Here is a 14,286-nt window from a genome sequence, read left to right as displayed (position 1 = left end):
TTGAGGAAAGATGTTCAAACAGCTTTCTTGTAGTTATATATTAAGAAACATATTTCTTTCTTAATATCTCCAAGTCATTTCTATTGATGCATTTGTTTCAAAATTTACAAAATGGAAAAAATGTAAGTTTAAATAAAAATATGTTACATGACATTCACATATATGTTTTCATATTATTTGTTTACTCTGTGTCTTCAAAACTACTTCTAAATATCTGACTGGATATTTCTGTGTTTGAATTTACCATTCAAGAAATTTTCACTTTAGGGGTGCCTGGGTGGCTCAGTCGGTTGAATGTCCAGCTCTTGATTTCAGTTCAGGTCATGATCTCAGGGTTATGAGATTGAGCCCCATGTCCAGCTCTGTGCTTAGTACAGAGTCTGTTTCTCCTCTGCTCCTTCTTGTGCTCTCTCTCTCTGTTTCAAAATAAATAAATATATATGTATATACATACATATATATTTACATATAAGAATATATATATATATATATATATATATATACTTTTACTTTTAAAAAATAAAATCATCAATTGTCTTTTTGGTTTGAAAGAAATTATTTCATCTTTAATGTCCATTCCATACCTTCATATGATGAAACCTAGAAACATATTTTTAAGACTGCAAACAATATGGCTTTTGTTCTGTAGGGAGTTAGAAATTTCAATATTTTTATATAAAGTAATTATAAATAATAAAGAGTATTAAATACGCTTCATAATTTTATTTATTTTTTTATTCATGAGAGACACAGAGAGAGAGAGGCAGAGACATATAGACAGAGGTAGAAGCACACTCCACACAGGGACCCTCATTTGGGACTTGATCCTGAGACTCCAATATCACTTCCTGGGCTGAAGGCAGATGCTCAACTGTTGAGCCACCCAGGTGTCCCAGTACACTGCATAATTTTATAAAGAAGTTTATTCTAACAAAATATATCCTAAAATACATGTGAAAGAGGAGTGAAGCTTTCCAGTAGGAAGTTACATGTTATTGACTTAGATCAGGTAAGAGTTCTAGTCACTCCACTCAAATGACATAAGAAATCAAGTCTCAAGTGTGGAATCACTGTATGGTACACCTAAAACTAATATGACACTGTATGTTAACTACACTGGAATTAAAATAAAAACTAAATAAAAATAATGATAATGAAAAAAGAAAGAAATCAAGTATCTAAATGAAATATCTAACACATTGCAACATTTATTAGTAAGTAGGCCCAATATAGTCAGTCCTGTAGGGTTGATGAAGTCCCAACTTGTTCCTGCTTTTGGGTTGTTCAGTTAATAACACTTTTTTGAAAACAAAAACAAAACAAAACTCAAAACCAATGCAAATAGTCTATTGTTACAGCACTCAGTTAAACATCCAGGCAGCTGATAACCCTTGAATCAGCAATTCTGCCCCAAACTTTTATCCACTAAGTCAAGGACAACATTGCTAGAGACACAGATAACTAGATTCTTACTTATAGGGTAACCATATGTCTTGGTTTATTCTGGGTGTCTCAGCATCCAGCCTCATTTGGTAACAGTCTTAGTTTCCTTACTTTTTATATATGATGAGTGATAATTGAATTAACATGAGATTGGTTTGGGAGACCTCCACTTTGTTTTGGTCATGCTTTTAGCTCATGAAGTATAAGAAGCGTGCATAGTGAGCAGAGTTTTTACTTTAACCAATGTTAAATATAAAAGAAGACAAGTCATCTATTCTTCCTTTGCTCATCCTTTTTGAATAAAATGTAACTATTGCTTTTCTTTCAAAGACGGTGTGCAGAGGGATCACTGAAAGACATTTACCCTCAGATGCAAGCTGTAGGACCACTCACACATTCAAATCTTGGTGGCTGGTCATTTGTTTTTTTTATCCTAGCCAGTACTGCTATCGCTCTTTCCATAGGCTACAACAGGCAATAACATACGTCAAGCTACCAGTAGGTGGAGATACTGAGAAATTTGAGAATTACCAATGGGTTGTATGTGAAATATGAGCATGAAATTGAGGCTGCCACACAGCATATAAAGAATAATTTACATGCTTTTGCTGGGGTGACCTGACCACATATTATATTGTTTAAATATGCAATTATTTGTTTTGTTTGGGAACATCTTTCTTCTCTAAACTTCACAAAATTATTTTTAGGAACAATGAGCTAAAATTGGAAGTTCATCTTCAATGAAAAAAGTGAATACCGAATTTCTATTCCTAATGAAAGTTGATGATGAATACTTAATTTGTACAACAATTTGATGCCATTTACTACTCACCATGGGAGTCCGCAGTGTCACTGACTGCATGAAAAGTTAGAGAAAACTTTGCTGAAGAAATACCAGTAACTACTTCAAAAGAAAGTAGAAGTGTTTTTGTGTTTGTGTTTTGTGTTTGTTATCTGTGTGTTTGTATTTATTCATTTATGTAAGTAAGTAAGTTATCTTTACACCCAACATGGGGCTCAAACTCAGGACCTGGAAATCAAGAGTCTCATGTTCTTCCAACTGAGCCAGGCACATGCCCTGAAAGCAGCAGTTTTTAAAGATGATTGTGAAGAGAGAAAAACTTTCTAAAGGCCCGATACACAAAAGAAGCCATTTTAGACTTCTTTCTAAGTCAGCATGACTGCACATAAACTTTGTTCAAACCAGCAGCCTGATTTATGGCCCGCCATGCATGCATTGTACAGCTGCTTTGTCTATGAGTAGCCTGAGGAAAACCATCTTGACCTTGAGGTATCAATCAATGCTTCTACTTATCTCATTCCATAATGTTAAAACTTGGGATTTCTGCCTATAGGCTCATCTATAATTTTTTTGAGCTTTTCCAAATTGTAGAAAAGTACATTATCCTGTAAAGACTGTTCAGTCTCCAGAGCACTTTCTTTCTCCTTAAGATCCTATTTCCTGGGCAGCTGTCCTAATTTGGACTTGGGTAAGACTTTATTTTCCTTTTGTATTAAAGTTCTCTTTCTGGTAAATTTGTATCACCAGTTGCTTCCAAAGATGATGATTTATCATTAGCAGTTGCAAAAGATGCAATAGATCACTTGGATGCGTACATTTTCATTTAGGTCAAATAACTATTCTAAATGATTTTCACTCATGCTAAACCCTAAGTTTTCCTGTGCATGCAAAACCAGCACACACCTAAAAACAATAGTTGTTGATGTGCAGTCCATTAGCAGCAGGATAACTTCAATAAGGATTAGATGAAGGCAGTTTTATGTGAATATTGTCAAATGCTTCACATGAAAATGAACTAATTCTAGTAATGGTTCGATTTCTTCATCCATTTGAAGGGGAGAAAAATATGCCACCTCAAAATTTGCCTCCTGTCCCATCAATTATTTTAAGTTGGTTATTTTTAAGAAATACAGACACAAAAGATCTGAAAATTGAGTAGAAATTACCCTTTTATAAGAGACATTATATTCACAAGGGAAACCTAATGTAAGAGTGTCTCCCACCCTGTGTCAGGAAAAGGGCAAGGACTCAGCAATCTAGAAACTCTTTTGTCAGTGGAGAATGTGAGGCCCTCAATCTGCATAACAACCTTAGCCTTGTTTATTGAGCTTTTCCTGGTCATCTCCATAACTGACTCCCTACTACCAACATGTACCTTTGTCTTTAGCTGAAGATGGTATTTAAGTTGATGGCTTTGGCCATTTCAAGGGGTTACTCTCTCTTATATACATAAATTATGTAAGTTATTCAACTTTTGTCTTATTCCTTTCCATCTATGTTATATCCATTTGATTGTTAGACCAGCCACAGAAACTCAAGAGTAGAAGTGAATTGTTCTTCTCCCCAACACAGTACAGAGAAACCAAGTAAGGCTAGTGAAAGTTCATAATGTTCTATTTGACAATGTTGATGTAAAGTGATTTCAAGAAGTTAACATTGAAGATAAAATTCTTAGTTGCCTCAGAAATAGCAAAAAATAGAAATCTGATGAAGGACAATATCATGGCAAAGACATTTCTATGGAGAAGAAATACCGTTGTAAGTATTATAAACAAATAACTCATAATCGTATCCACTCAAGCTGCAATATTCTGCTAATTAAAGTGGAGGCAGTAGTTTTAAAACTTTAAAAGCAGTCATGTTTATACCCATAGTAGGTTAGTTTGGCAAGCAATGTTTTTCTTACCTCATCAATCAACTCTGTTGTGTTATTATCCTTGTGCCTTTGTGTTGCTGGTTTTTAGACTGTTATATGTTATTTTACATAACAAAGCACACCCTAGGGATTTTCTTCTGTTCTTGGTTGGGCCACTATTCATTCTGCAATGCTGGATTCTAAATCTTCCCCCCACCCCCACCCCACCCCCCAACACACACACTTATGCTACTTCTGTGCAAATAGTACTCCTTTTCTCTACTTACAGACTTTCCCATGATTTTTTTCAGGTTGCCTCCACTCTTTCAACCTGAATCACCAAGATGTGAGTGCAGTTACAGTTTCTGGAAGATGTCACAAGTTTGGCAATTTTACTTTTTTCTTTAAAGCTTTTTTTATTTTTTTATTTTTTTATTTTATTTTATTTTTTTTATCAGGGAAAAGCTTCTAGAGTGACAGTGTTGCTGTGGGGGAGTTTGAAGGGAAATTAAAAATCTGTCAAGTTACATAAGAATCGTCCTTATACTCTACTTTATTTTAAAAAAAATTTAATAAGAAGCTGAGCATCTCTAATTTGTGGTTCTGATATTGAACTTGAATATACCAAGTGAGATGTGAGAGGGTTTTTTTAAAGAATTATTTTTGTTCATAGTGTTAGGTATTGTGGAAGGGAATATCATGATGTGACACTAATAATAATAATTAAAGTGAAAATATAGGATTTGTCACAGCACTCAGGATTTCCAGGGATCTCATCCTGAAAGGTAATCAAATATTTCTCTCTCAGTCTTGTATTAGGTATTATAGTTAATATAAATATTTTCAAATGAAATTAATTCACCCTTCCTTCACACTCTTCTAAATTTGTTTCATTCCTACTCTTTATTCTGGATACTACTCATCAGGCTAATGAAATGAGATCCTTTTGGGGTTGAAGCCTATTCATATAAAGAAATTTCTGTAGTACCAGAGGTACTTGAGTACTCTTTGGTTAAGCAAAGAGTTGCATATTAAAAAAAAAATCCAGAAATAATAATAAAAGATAGATTCAAGAGGTCAGATTCTATAAGATCTTTGATTTATAAACTTTGGCAAGCTTCTAATCCTTTTGAGCTTTTATTCCCTTATGTCTGGAAAGGTCTATAAGACATAATGTTTATCTTTCTCACAGGGATGTTTGAGCATTAAATGAAAGTGGTATATCTGATACCTCTTGTGGCCTCCCTTATATCCTCATTCTCTCATGGCAGATCCCAGGCACAGCTATGGTGAACAATTTCACACAGACCTCAACTCTCTTTGCATAGACAGTTTGTCCTCCCAAACACAGCATTTCTTTCATTCTCTATCTGAGCTTCTCTGAGGTCACAGCCGGGAAAACAAATGGAGCCTATGTGAATCCTCCTTTGCACAGTGAAGTTAGTGAAGTTAACATATATCTGGGACAACACTGAACCAATGAGAGAGACCACAGATGATAGATACATGCTTCTGCAGTATCTATTGGTCAGATCCTGGGTTAAATTATTCTGAGAGTTATTCTATATGTTCCTAAAAGGGCCCAGAAGGATTGAGTCCCCATTGCCCACTATAATATTAATTACAGAAATATGGTCATTTATGAGATTTTCCTCTCTGATTCTCTAACCTTCCATGATTTCCCAAACCCACTCCCTGGGATCTTGTACCAAGTAAACCACCTGCACCCAAGTTCTTGACCTCAGTTCTATTTTGGGGAGACAAAGATCAAGGCTGAGACTAATCAACATAAATGTTTGTTTAATGCTGCTCAGATATGCTGCTCTTAGCTTGAAAGGTTGAAACTTGGAGAAGCATCAGGAGGTTATACATACTTCCTTAACCCAGCTATCACCACCTAAGATCATTTCAAACCTTGCATGTGTTTTTTGGTAAGGCTTAGGAACATTTCACCTATGGCAGGTCGGGATCAGGGCATTTAGACTAATCATTAAGAGCATACATAGCCTCTGTTCTGGGAGTTAAGGCTCATCTTTTTTCTGCTGAAAATCCACACTCAGATGCTAGACTTTGAGGTATGTGTTTATTGATGTGTAACCTCACCTTATAAATTATATCATATTCTTGTCTCATTTCTAGTTTATGTACCAATTTACTTGTTTCCCTTTATCAGCAAAAATACATGACCTTTATTCTCAGGCAAGTGTCACTGACATTGAGACATGCAAAATATGGACCTCCAGGAAATGAATACTCCCCACAGGAAACATATCCAAAATCAACAGAAATTTGCTCAAATCTATCATACTGTATGTGCCCAAACCCAGTCTCAGAGTCATATTGATCTGTATCATAATCTCCCAAATCCATAAAATACAAAAACTATAGGCAAATGATAATAATAAAAATGAGATGAACAATATATTTGAATGCCAGATTACAACAATTTATTAGATTAAAATTTTCATTTTCAATTGCTTTTCAGTAAAAATCCAATAGTATACATTCTATTAATAGTACAGAATTTAGGTCTTAATTTGATATTACTAATTGAGTTCAGAGTCAGCCAAAAGTCAGTGCAGCAAGAAACTGAAGGTTTAGAAATAAAAGAACTTTAGTAATTGTTGGAAATGAAAACAATGGCTATACTGAGTAGAGACTTTGAGGTCAATACTCAAAAGCACCCAGACCCTCAACAAATTAATCTATAGAAGCCAGAGCCACAGGCTGGCCTGTAATACGATGACTGGCAGCTCCTAGAGGTGAAGTAGGTTGGGCAGCAGAATCTGGATCCATAACTCAGGGAAGGGAAGCCACAGACTCTAAAACCCAGGGGTCTGAAACCCTGGGATCTACAACCCAGTGAATAGCAGCTTCTGGATCCATAGTCCAGGGAGTAGCAGCTTCTGGACCCAAGGCCCACAGACCCAGGGTAAGCAGTCCACCAGGGACTGCAGAGCATGGAGGTCCTCGGGAGGTAGCAGGATGTCTGGCAGGGGCTGGACACCACACACGATGTCTGGAAGCTGGTAGGTTCACAGCACGTCTCCTGACAGCCAGTGTGGAGGGAGGAGCCCACCTGGCAGGTGCTGGGAGAACAGACGTCAGTGCGGTAGACCAGGTTGCTGGGGTAGGATGAGCCACAGGAGGAACTGGGGTAGCGCAGGTATCCCCCAAAGGAGCGGGAGGAGAAGTTTCCAGAGCAGCAGCTGTGGGACATGTTGGCAGGAGATGTGAGTTCAGCTGACTGACAGAAGATTCTGTGTTTGAATTTCATCTCTGGACTGGGGTGTTTATATACTCTCAGCCACGGGTGTGGCACACTACAGAATCATGGTTCCTATGTTGAATCTACTTTTTTGCATATGTGTAACTCAATAGTCTTCTCCGTAATTGCAGTTGAATAGTTTCCTGCATTTGGATTTACGGGTGCTATAATTTTGGTGTTACAGCCAAAGCCAATGAACTGCTCCTATGTCAGAAATGCCGTGATTATGTGGCATTAATGTTCATCCCATCATGTTGAGGAAAGCACCACAACCAGGACAGCTTTTCCTTGGCCTTATGCGACCTGCATGTACTTCCTGTGTAACAACATCTGGTTTTTCTGATGGATACTTTCCTCCCAAGAGTGGGGAATGAGATTTTATTTATTTATTTATTTATTTATTTATTTATTTATTTATTTATTTATTTTCTGGTACAATGGATCAGAGACATAGTTTCCACCTGGATGGGGCCTTCCTGGAATGATCCACCCTGTCACCATACATTCCCATGCTCCAAAATTATTGGCAGTAATTTGTTACGCCAGCAACTAAGAAAGAATGCACCAAGTAATGGTTACCCAGTGTATCTCTTGTCCAATAAAGAGACACAAAAAATGGATAAAACAAAGAGGGAGAGAGATGGCTAGACACTGACAGACACCTTGCCACACATCTAAGTATAAAGTGACAACACTAGGGCTCAGTTGAAACAGTCCCAGGGAAGATCAATCTAGGTCTATCTCTAGGTGGTCAAGAAGAAAACACTAGTCTGATGAGGGTAGGAAACAGCTGGAAGAGGAACAGAGAAAGCTGAGATTTCATCCTTTTTTTCTAAAGCACTCTTAAATGATGATCTGTGCCATGCTAATGTCTTTATAATTAGAACTCTTCAAAATTAGTATATCTTATGAAGCTTGATGTATTATCCACTTTATCGTCTACATTTATAAATATCCAGGCTTCTACTGTCTTAGAATGTCTTAGCTTTTCACTGCACAGTGCCATGATTTTCTGGCACTTGCATAGCCTAGTACCACCCCACATTTTCCTGCCTAAGTGTTTCTTTGTCAGGTCCCTTTTCCTCGTGGGGTACATGGAACTCTCTCTCTCCACTTCCTTGTCTTTCTCCTCCCCAACTCTATCTCCCTACCATTTTTAATTTCATTTTTTCTGTGTCTAAGTTTGTTTTTTTCTATTTTTTTGTCTTTTTTTTTTTTTTTGCCACTGCTTAATTATAGATTCAATGTTTTTCAAAGAGTTTGATAATTTATCTTATTCTTGGAGTACAACTGGCTGTTTCTAAGTTCATTGTTAAGGTAAAATCAGTTATAAAAATAAGTAAACTAGGGGTGCCTAGGTTGCTCAGTTGGTTAAGCATCCAACTCTTGATTTCAGCTCATATCATGATCTCAGCGTTGTGGGATTGAGTCCCATGTCAGGTTCCACCTTAGATGTGGAAGTCTCTCTTCCTTTTTCTCTGCCCCCCAACCTCTAAAAATAAATAAATGAATAAACAAATTAATTAAATAAATAAAACCAGTTGAATAATATTATAGGGCCAGGAGAATGTACTATCATGGCTGACAGCAAAATATTCTTATTTTACAAATAAAACTGTAGTAAAGTCACAACAGTAATGTTAAAAGTATTGGATTTTCTAAACAAAATTCATAGCAGTTTTAAAAGTAACATAATGTAGACCTTCCAGAAGGAAGAGGACTGAGGAAAGATGTAAATGAACCCAAATAGCTACTTGCTGAGTCCTTGATTTTCTGTTCTTCAACAGAACAGAAATTGCTCCTTGCTTTGTGTCTCAGCAAGTAAGTAAAGTGTCCTGTTGATACAATACTGTGGACACTTACTTCCCCAGTTTTTCTCCCTTTTAACACAATTCTTTAAAATAATGTTGGTCAGACAATATAAGATTTCACTTATGTGGGATGAATGAATTCTGGGGTTCTAATGCACAACATGATTACTGTAGTTAGTAAAACTGTTAGTATCATTTTTGTATACTTAAAATTTGCTAAGAAAGGTGATCTTAAGTGTTTTAACCACATGCACAAAAAATGTAAGCATGTGAAATGGTGAATATTTTATTAGTTTGATTTTGATAATCATTTCACAATTAGACTTATATCTAAACATCACACTGTATCCTTTAAATACATATAACTTATCTGTCATTTATACTTCAATAAAGCTAGAAAAAGTAAAATAATCTTGAAGGTAAGACTTATGAGTTAGAAAGGGAGCATAGATTTATTAGGTAACCACAAAATTTAGTGAATTTGTTTTCAATTATTCCAGATTCCTTGTTCAAGGATCATTCTTCTGCTTTTCCCTTGCCTCTAAATTTCTAAACCTTCATCAACATTAAGTTAGTATAAATTTCAAAAGGATTTATCAACTCCGCAACTATGGACTAACTCCCTAACCTTAGCTCCAATGATTATATTGTTTGTTCTATATAACACAGATCTCCACCAATTGTTTATCAACAATTAAAAAAATTACATTTCACATAAAATTCATCACTCTGGGCTGTGCATCCAGTGGCTTCTGGTCTTTTGATTTCAGAGTCCCATCACTAGGCTATGAACAAAATGGCTTTGATATTTGAGGCATGTTTCCAAAAGAATCTCATCCATAGCTGAAAGTTGCTTTAGGCACCCACCTGTTACTCTTTTTCAAATTAACAGTCCCTAACAGGCTGGAGATCTTTCTTTTACTACTTAAATGGGTTCAGTAAGCAAAAGCCAATACTTCTTATTTAAATATTCTCTTGACTCACTATGTATTATTATCTATAGCCACAAAATGTTTTATTAATCCAACATAGATTAGAAGACTCTTAAATTCTGTATTCTTGAAAATGTATTCATCGGACAAAGATATCATGGCTGCATTTCTTAAATGTGCTATAAGCAATATTAAAGCACATTTCTCTCTGTAATATATTCTTGGTATTTCTCCCTAGGGATCATTTCATTTAAGTTTTATAAGGTAGAGAAAAATTGACGATTTCTCAATAAACATATTAGTAAGGTATCCAAGTATGTATTTTGTCTATAAATTATACAAAAATAGTGGTCAGGAACATGGATTCAAATGCAGGTTGCTTATTTGGGAGGGGATACTGGCAAATTACTTGCAGGGGAGTGGGAAATTGGCAGACAATGGAAGGAAGGCAATGCGGGGTGTGTTAGTGAGCCAGGCACATTTGCAGACATCTGAGGCTCAATCTTAGTGGAGAATTCCCCACATCAGGCTCATAAAGCCCCTGTGGAGTGGAAAAGTCTTTGGGTAGAGTTTTATAGATATCCCTGGTAATCAGTACGCTTCAGTGTTTACAGATGACTACTCAAGGCAGATAGACAGGCTGTGACAGCTTCTGTTGGGAATGGGATGTTACTAGAAAAGCAGAGATACAATAAATATGGGAAGGATTAAAGATAAGATCTGGAAGGATAAAATGGGATGAGAAAAGCAGAAAGGTATAAAGGCATGTGGTGAATTTAGGTTGTATTGTGACACAATGTAAAGCATATGTGGTATGGAAATGGAAGACAGGATTGGAAAGAAAGGCTGGATATCCACAATTATAGCATTTGAATTTCCTGAAATTTGGTAGCTGTCATCTACCAGTGAAACTACTGTAACAAGACTTTTCAATGGCCTCTGTAGGTCCTCACTTATTTGAAACATTCCTGTGTATTTTAAAAATAAGTAAATCTTTCAAAATTATGTAAAATTAGCAAACTAACATGGCTTAAAACATTGAACCCTTCTTCTCAATGAGAATAGAAAATATAGTGAAAATACATCATCATCATCATCATCATCATCATCACCATCATCATCATCTCTGAAAACTTCAGAGAAATACTAAGTATTCCAGAATCCCAAGGGTACTACAGGGGCCACAGCTAAAGTCAAAAGAAATGAACCAACATCTGGAGTTGCTATTCCCTTAAAATTATATGTTGATTTTTAAAATAGTGACCAAGAGGCTAAGAGAATTCCAGAAATTCACTGGGCTTAAGAATTAAAATTGGAGGGACGCCTGGGTGGCTCAGCAGTTGGGCGTCTGCCTTTGGCCCAGGGCATGATCCTGGAATCCCGGGATGGAGTCCCACATCAGGCTTCCAGCATGGAATCTGCTTCTCCCTCTGCCTGTGTCTCTGCCTCTCTCTCTCTCTCTCTCTCGTGAATAAATAAATAAAATCTTAAAAAAAAAAAAAAAAATTAAAATTGGAACTCAGCATCTAGCAGAGTTGAGATCCTGGCAAATATCCCAGACCTTAGAGAGCCAATTCCTAGAGGTAAAACTGAAGTGCTGATAAACAGCTCTTCATAAGGACTGAAGCCCAGATTTGAATGATCTCAACCCCTGATTGGATTAAAATGATCTAGGATGCTGGTGATCTTATCCTAGCAGCCTGCCTGAAACATAAGTAAATTCTTTCTGGAGGAAGGTAAATCATTCTGGGATGTGTGTGTATGTATTTTAATATATTCCTATTATATAGGACTATATATATATATATATATATATATATATATATATATAATAGGAATATGAGAAGAAAAGACTGAAACAAAAGAGTACATCAGAAGAGAATCCATGTTCCAAAATCAGACATTAAAATACCTATGTAAAGAATTTAACAATAGGAAATAGAGAGAGATTATCAAGGAATAATGATATTTAAGGAAGTAAAGATATGATTGGGAATTTTGTCAGAAAACCAAAAGTCATGCAACAGAAATTTTGGAAATTTACAATATAATAACTGATCTGTAAAACTTAATTGATATGTTTTATCAGGAGATGAAACAAAACTGAACAATTGATGAATTGGGAGGTGGGATAAAAAGAAACTCTCAAAGTAAAGCATAAAAAGAATGACAACAAAGAGGATAAGAAGCATATGTAACATAGTTTAGTAGTATATTTTGCTTATAATTGGAATCTAGAAAAAATTGAGATGAAAGTGAGACAAATAATATTTGAAGAGACTGTAGCTGAGAATTTACCAAAATTGATGGAAGACATGAGTAGAGTTGGCTTGACATCAAGATGGAATTAAAGGCATAAGAATTTCATTTGGGAAATGTCTGTGAGAGGAGTTGGAATAGGGGGTGAAGAAGGCTACGAGAGCTGTCAGATTGGGTACAAGGCTGACCACAGTGCCTAAGGCAGCCAAACAAACTATTATAACTCCCCAAGGCCATTGGGGAATCCCCAGCCAACAGCCATCAGAGAAATCCCATGTGTTCCAAGACAGAGCCTATCTAATATCTCTGCTGCACTGTAGCACATGGGCCCCTTGGTCAACTAAGCCTTCTGCAGTTGAAAATCTGAGAAGGAAAGTCACAGGGTTGATATACATGTGGATGGGAAGCTGTTAGGATTATAGGCCTTATATCAGACACACTAAACCTAAAACCCAATTATTTTCTCCCCTCATTTCAATATTGTTTAGCTCTTTGGTTCTCCTCTGGAGGGCTCCAATTGATCTCCACTTGTGACCCTATCTTAGCTCTGTCCTTCATTGTGACCATGTCTCCAAATAAATGTCCAGGCTTCTCTATGTCTTTAAAACATCAATGATATCTAATTTGTATTTTGGCTGACATTTTCCTTCCTTTCCATTGCCTCTGAGACATACTGTGTAATAGAATGTGGATACGGAGGGACAATAATTTTGGAAAATGAGAAAACATGGTGACAAGTAAGGTCAGTATTTAGTCTGTTCCTATTAAAGCCAAAATTATGGCTCTGGTCAATTGACAAAGCAGAAAAATAGCTATATCTTATTTCCTACCATTTGAGAAAAGTATGTGCCCATTACTGCCAGAAACAAAACACATGAAGTTTATGGCAAGAGGAAAGGAAGGGCTTTCCTGCCTCAATGGGATGATCATTAATGTCAAACACTCATGGTATTTCTGACATAGGAGCAGTTCATTGGCTTTGGCTGTAACACCAAAATTATAGCACTTGTAAATACAAGATATGGGAAACTATTCACCTGCAATTACAGAGATTACGGAGTTACACATATGTAAATGAGGGTACACAACTATGAAAAAGATGACCATGTAGGTTACCACACCTCTTGCTGAGAATATATAAATGCACCAGTCCAGAGGTGAAATTCAAACACAGAATCTTCTGTCAGTCAGCTGAACTCACATCTCCTGCCAACATGTCCTACAGCTGCTGCTCTGGAAACTTCTCCTCCCGCTCCTTTGGGGGATACCTGCGCTACCCCAGCTCCTCCTGTGGCTCATCCTACCCCAGCAACCTGGTCTACCGCACTGACGTCTGCTCTCCTAGCACCTGCCAGGTGGGATCCTCCCTCTACAATGGCTGTCAGGAGACCTGCTGTGAACCTGCTAGCTTCCAGACATCGTGTGTGGTGTCCAGCCCCTGCCAGACATCCTGCTACCGCCCAAGGACCTCCATGCTCTGCAGTCCCTGGTGGACTACTTATCCTGGGTCTGTAGGCCTTGGGTCCAGAAGCTGCTACTCACTGGGCTATGGATCCCAGGGCTTCAGACCCCTGGGTTATAGAGTCTATGGCTTCCCTTCTCTGAGCTATGGATCCAGTGTCTATCACCCAATGTATTTTCCTTCCAGGAATTTCTGCTCATCTTCTTACTGGCCATGCTGTAGATCTGGCTTCTACCAGTTAGTGTGTTAAAGAGCAAAATCCATTTGAGAAATACAGGTTCTGTCCTGAGATTACCTATTATCTTAATTTCCTACATTAAAAAATTATCTAATAATTCCTGATCACCAGCAACTTTACCTCATCAACCCTGAAACCTTGATTGATAGAAGAACTTTGTCAAACTACAAGATTAATAATAATTAAATGGTATTGTTGATAGAATTTATGATTTCG

The 14,286-nt window shown here is 36.9% G+C and overlaps 2 protein-coding genes across 2 annotated transcripts; one reads left to right on the top strand and one right to left on the bottom strand.

Moving 5' to 3' along the window:
- Positions 1 to 6,792: 6,792 nt before the first annotated feature.
- On the bottom strand, positions 6,793 to 7,320 carry LOC144301635 (keratin-associated protein 13-1-like). The gene has a single exon (XM_077878705.1). It carries the CDS (start codon positions 7,318 to 7,320, stop codon positions 6,793 to 6,795), a length of 528 nt encoding a protein of 175 aa, XP_077734831.1.
- A 6,264-nt stretch (positions 7,321 to 13,584) lies between these two features.
- On the top strand, positions 13,585 to 14,082 carry LOC144301566 (keratin-associated protein 13-1-like). Its single transcript, XM_077878682.1, has one exon. The coding sequence runs from the start codon at positions 13,585 to 13,587 to the stop codon at positions 14,080 to 14,082; it is 498 nt and encodes a 165-aa protein (XP_077734808.1).
- Positions 14,083 to 14,286: the final 204 nt, after the last annotated feature.

The sequence above is a fragment of the Canis aureus genome, chromosome 30 (genome assembly GCF_053574225.1).
Source record: "Canis aureus isolate CA01 chromosome 30, VMU_Caureus_v.1.0, whole genome shotgun sequence".
In the NCBI taxonomy this organism is placed as follows: domain Eukaryota; kingdom Metazoa; phylum Chordata; class Mammalia; order Carnivora; family Canidae; genus Canis; species Canis aureus.
The sequence above is the reverse complement of the archived record's forward strand: the minus strand, read 5'-3'. Positions and strand labels throughout refer to the sequence as shown.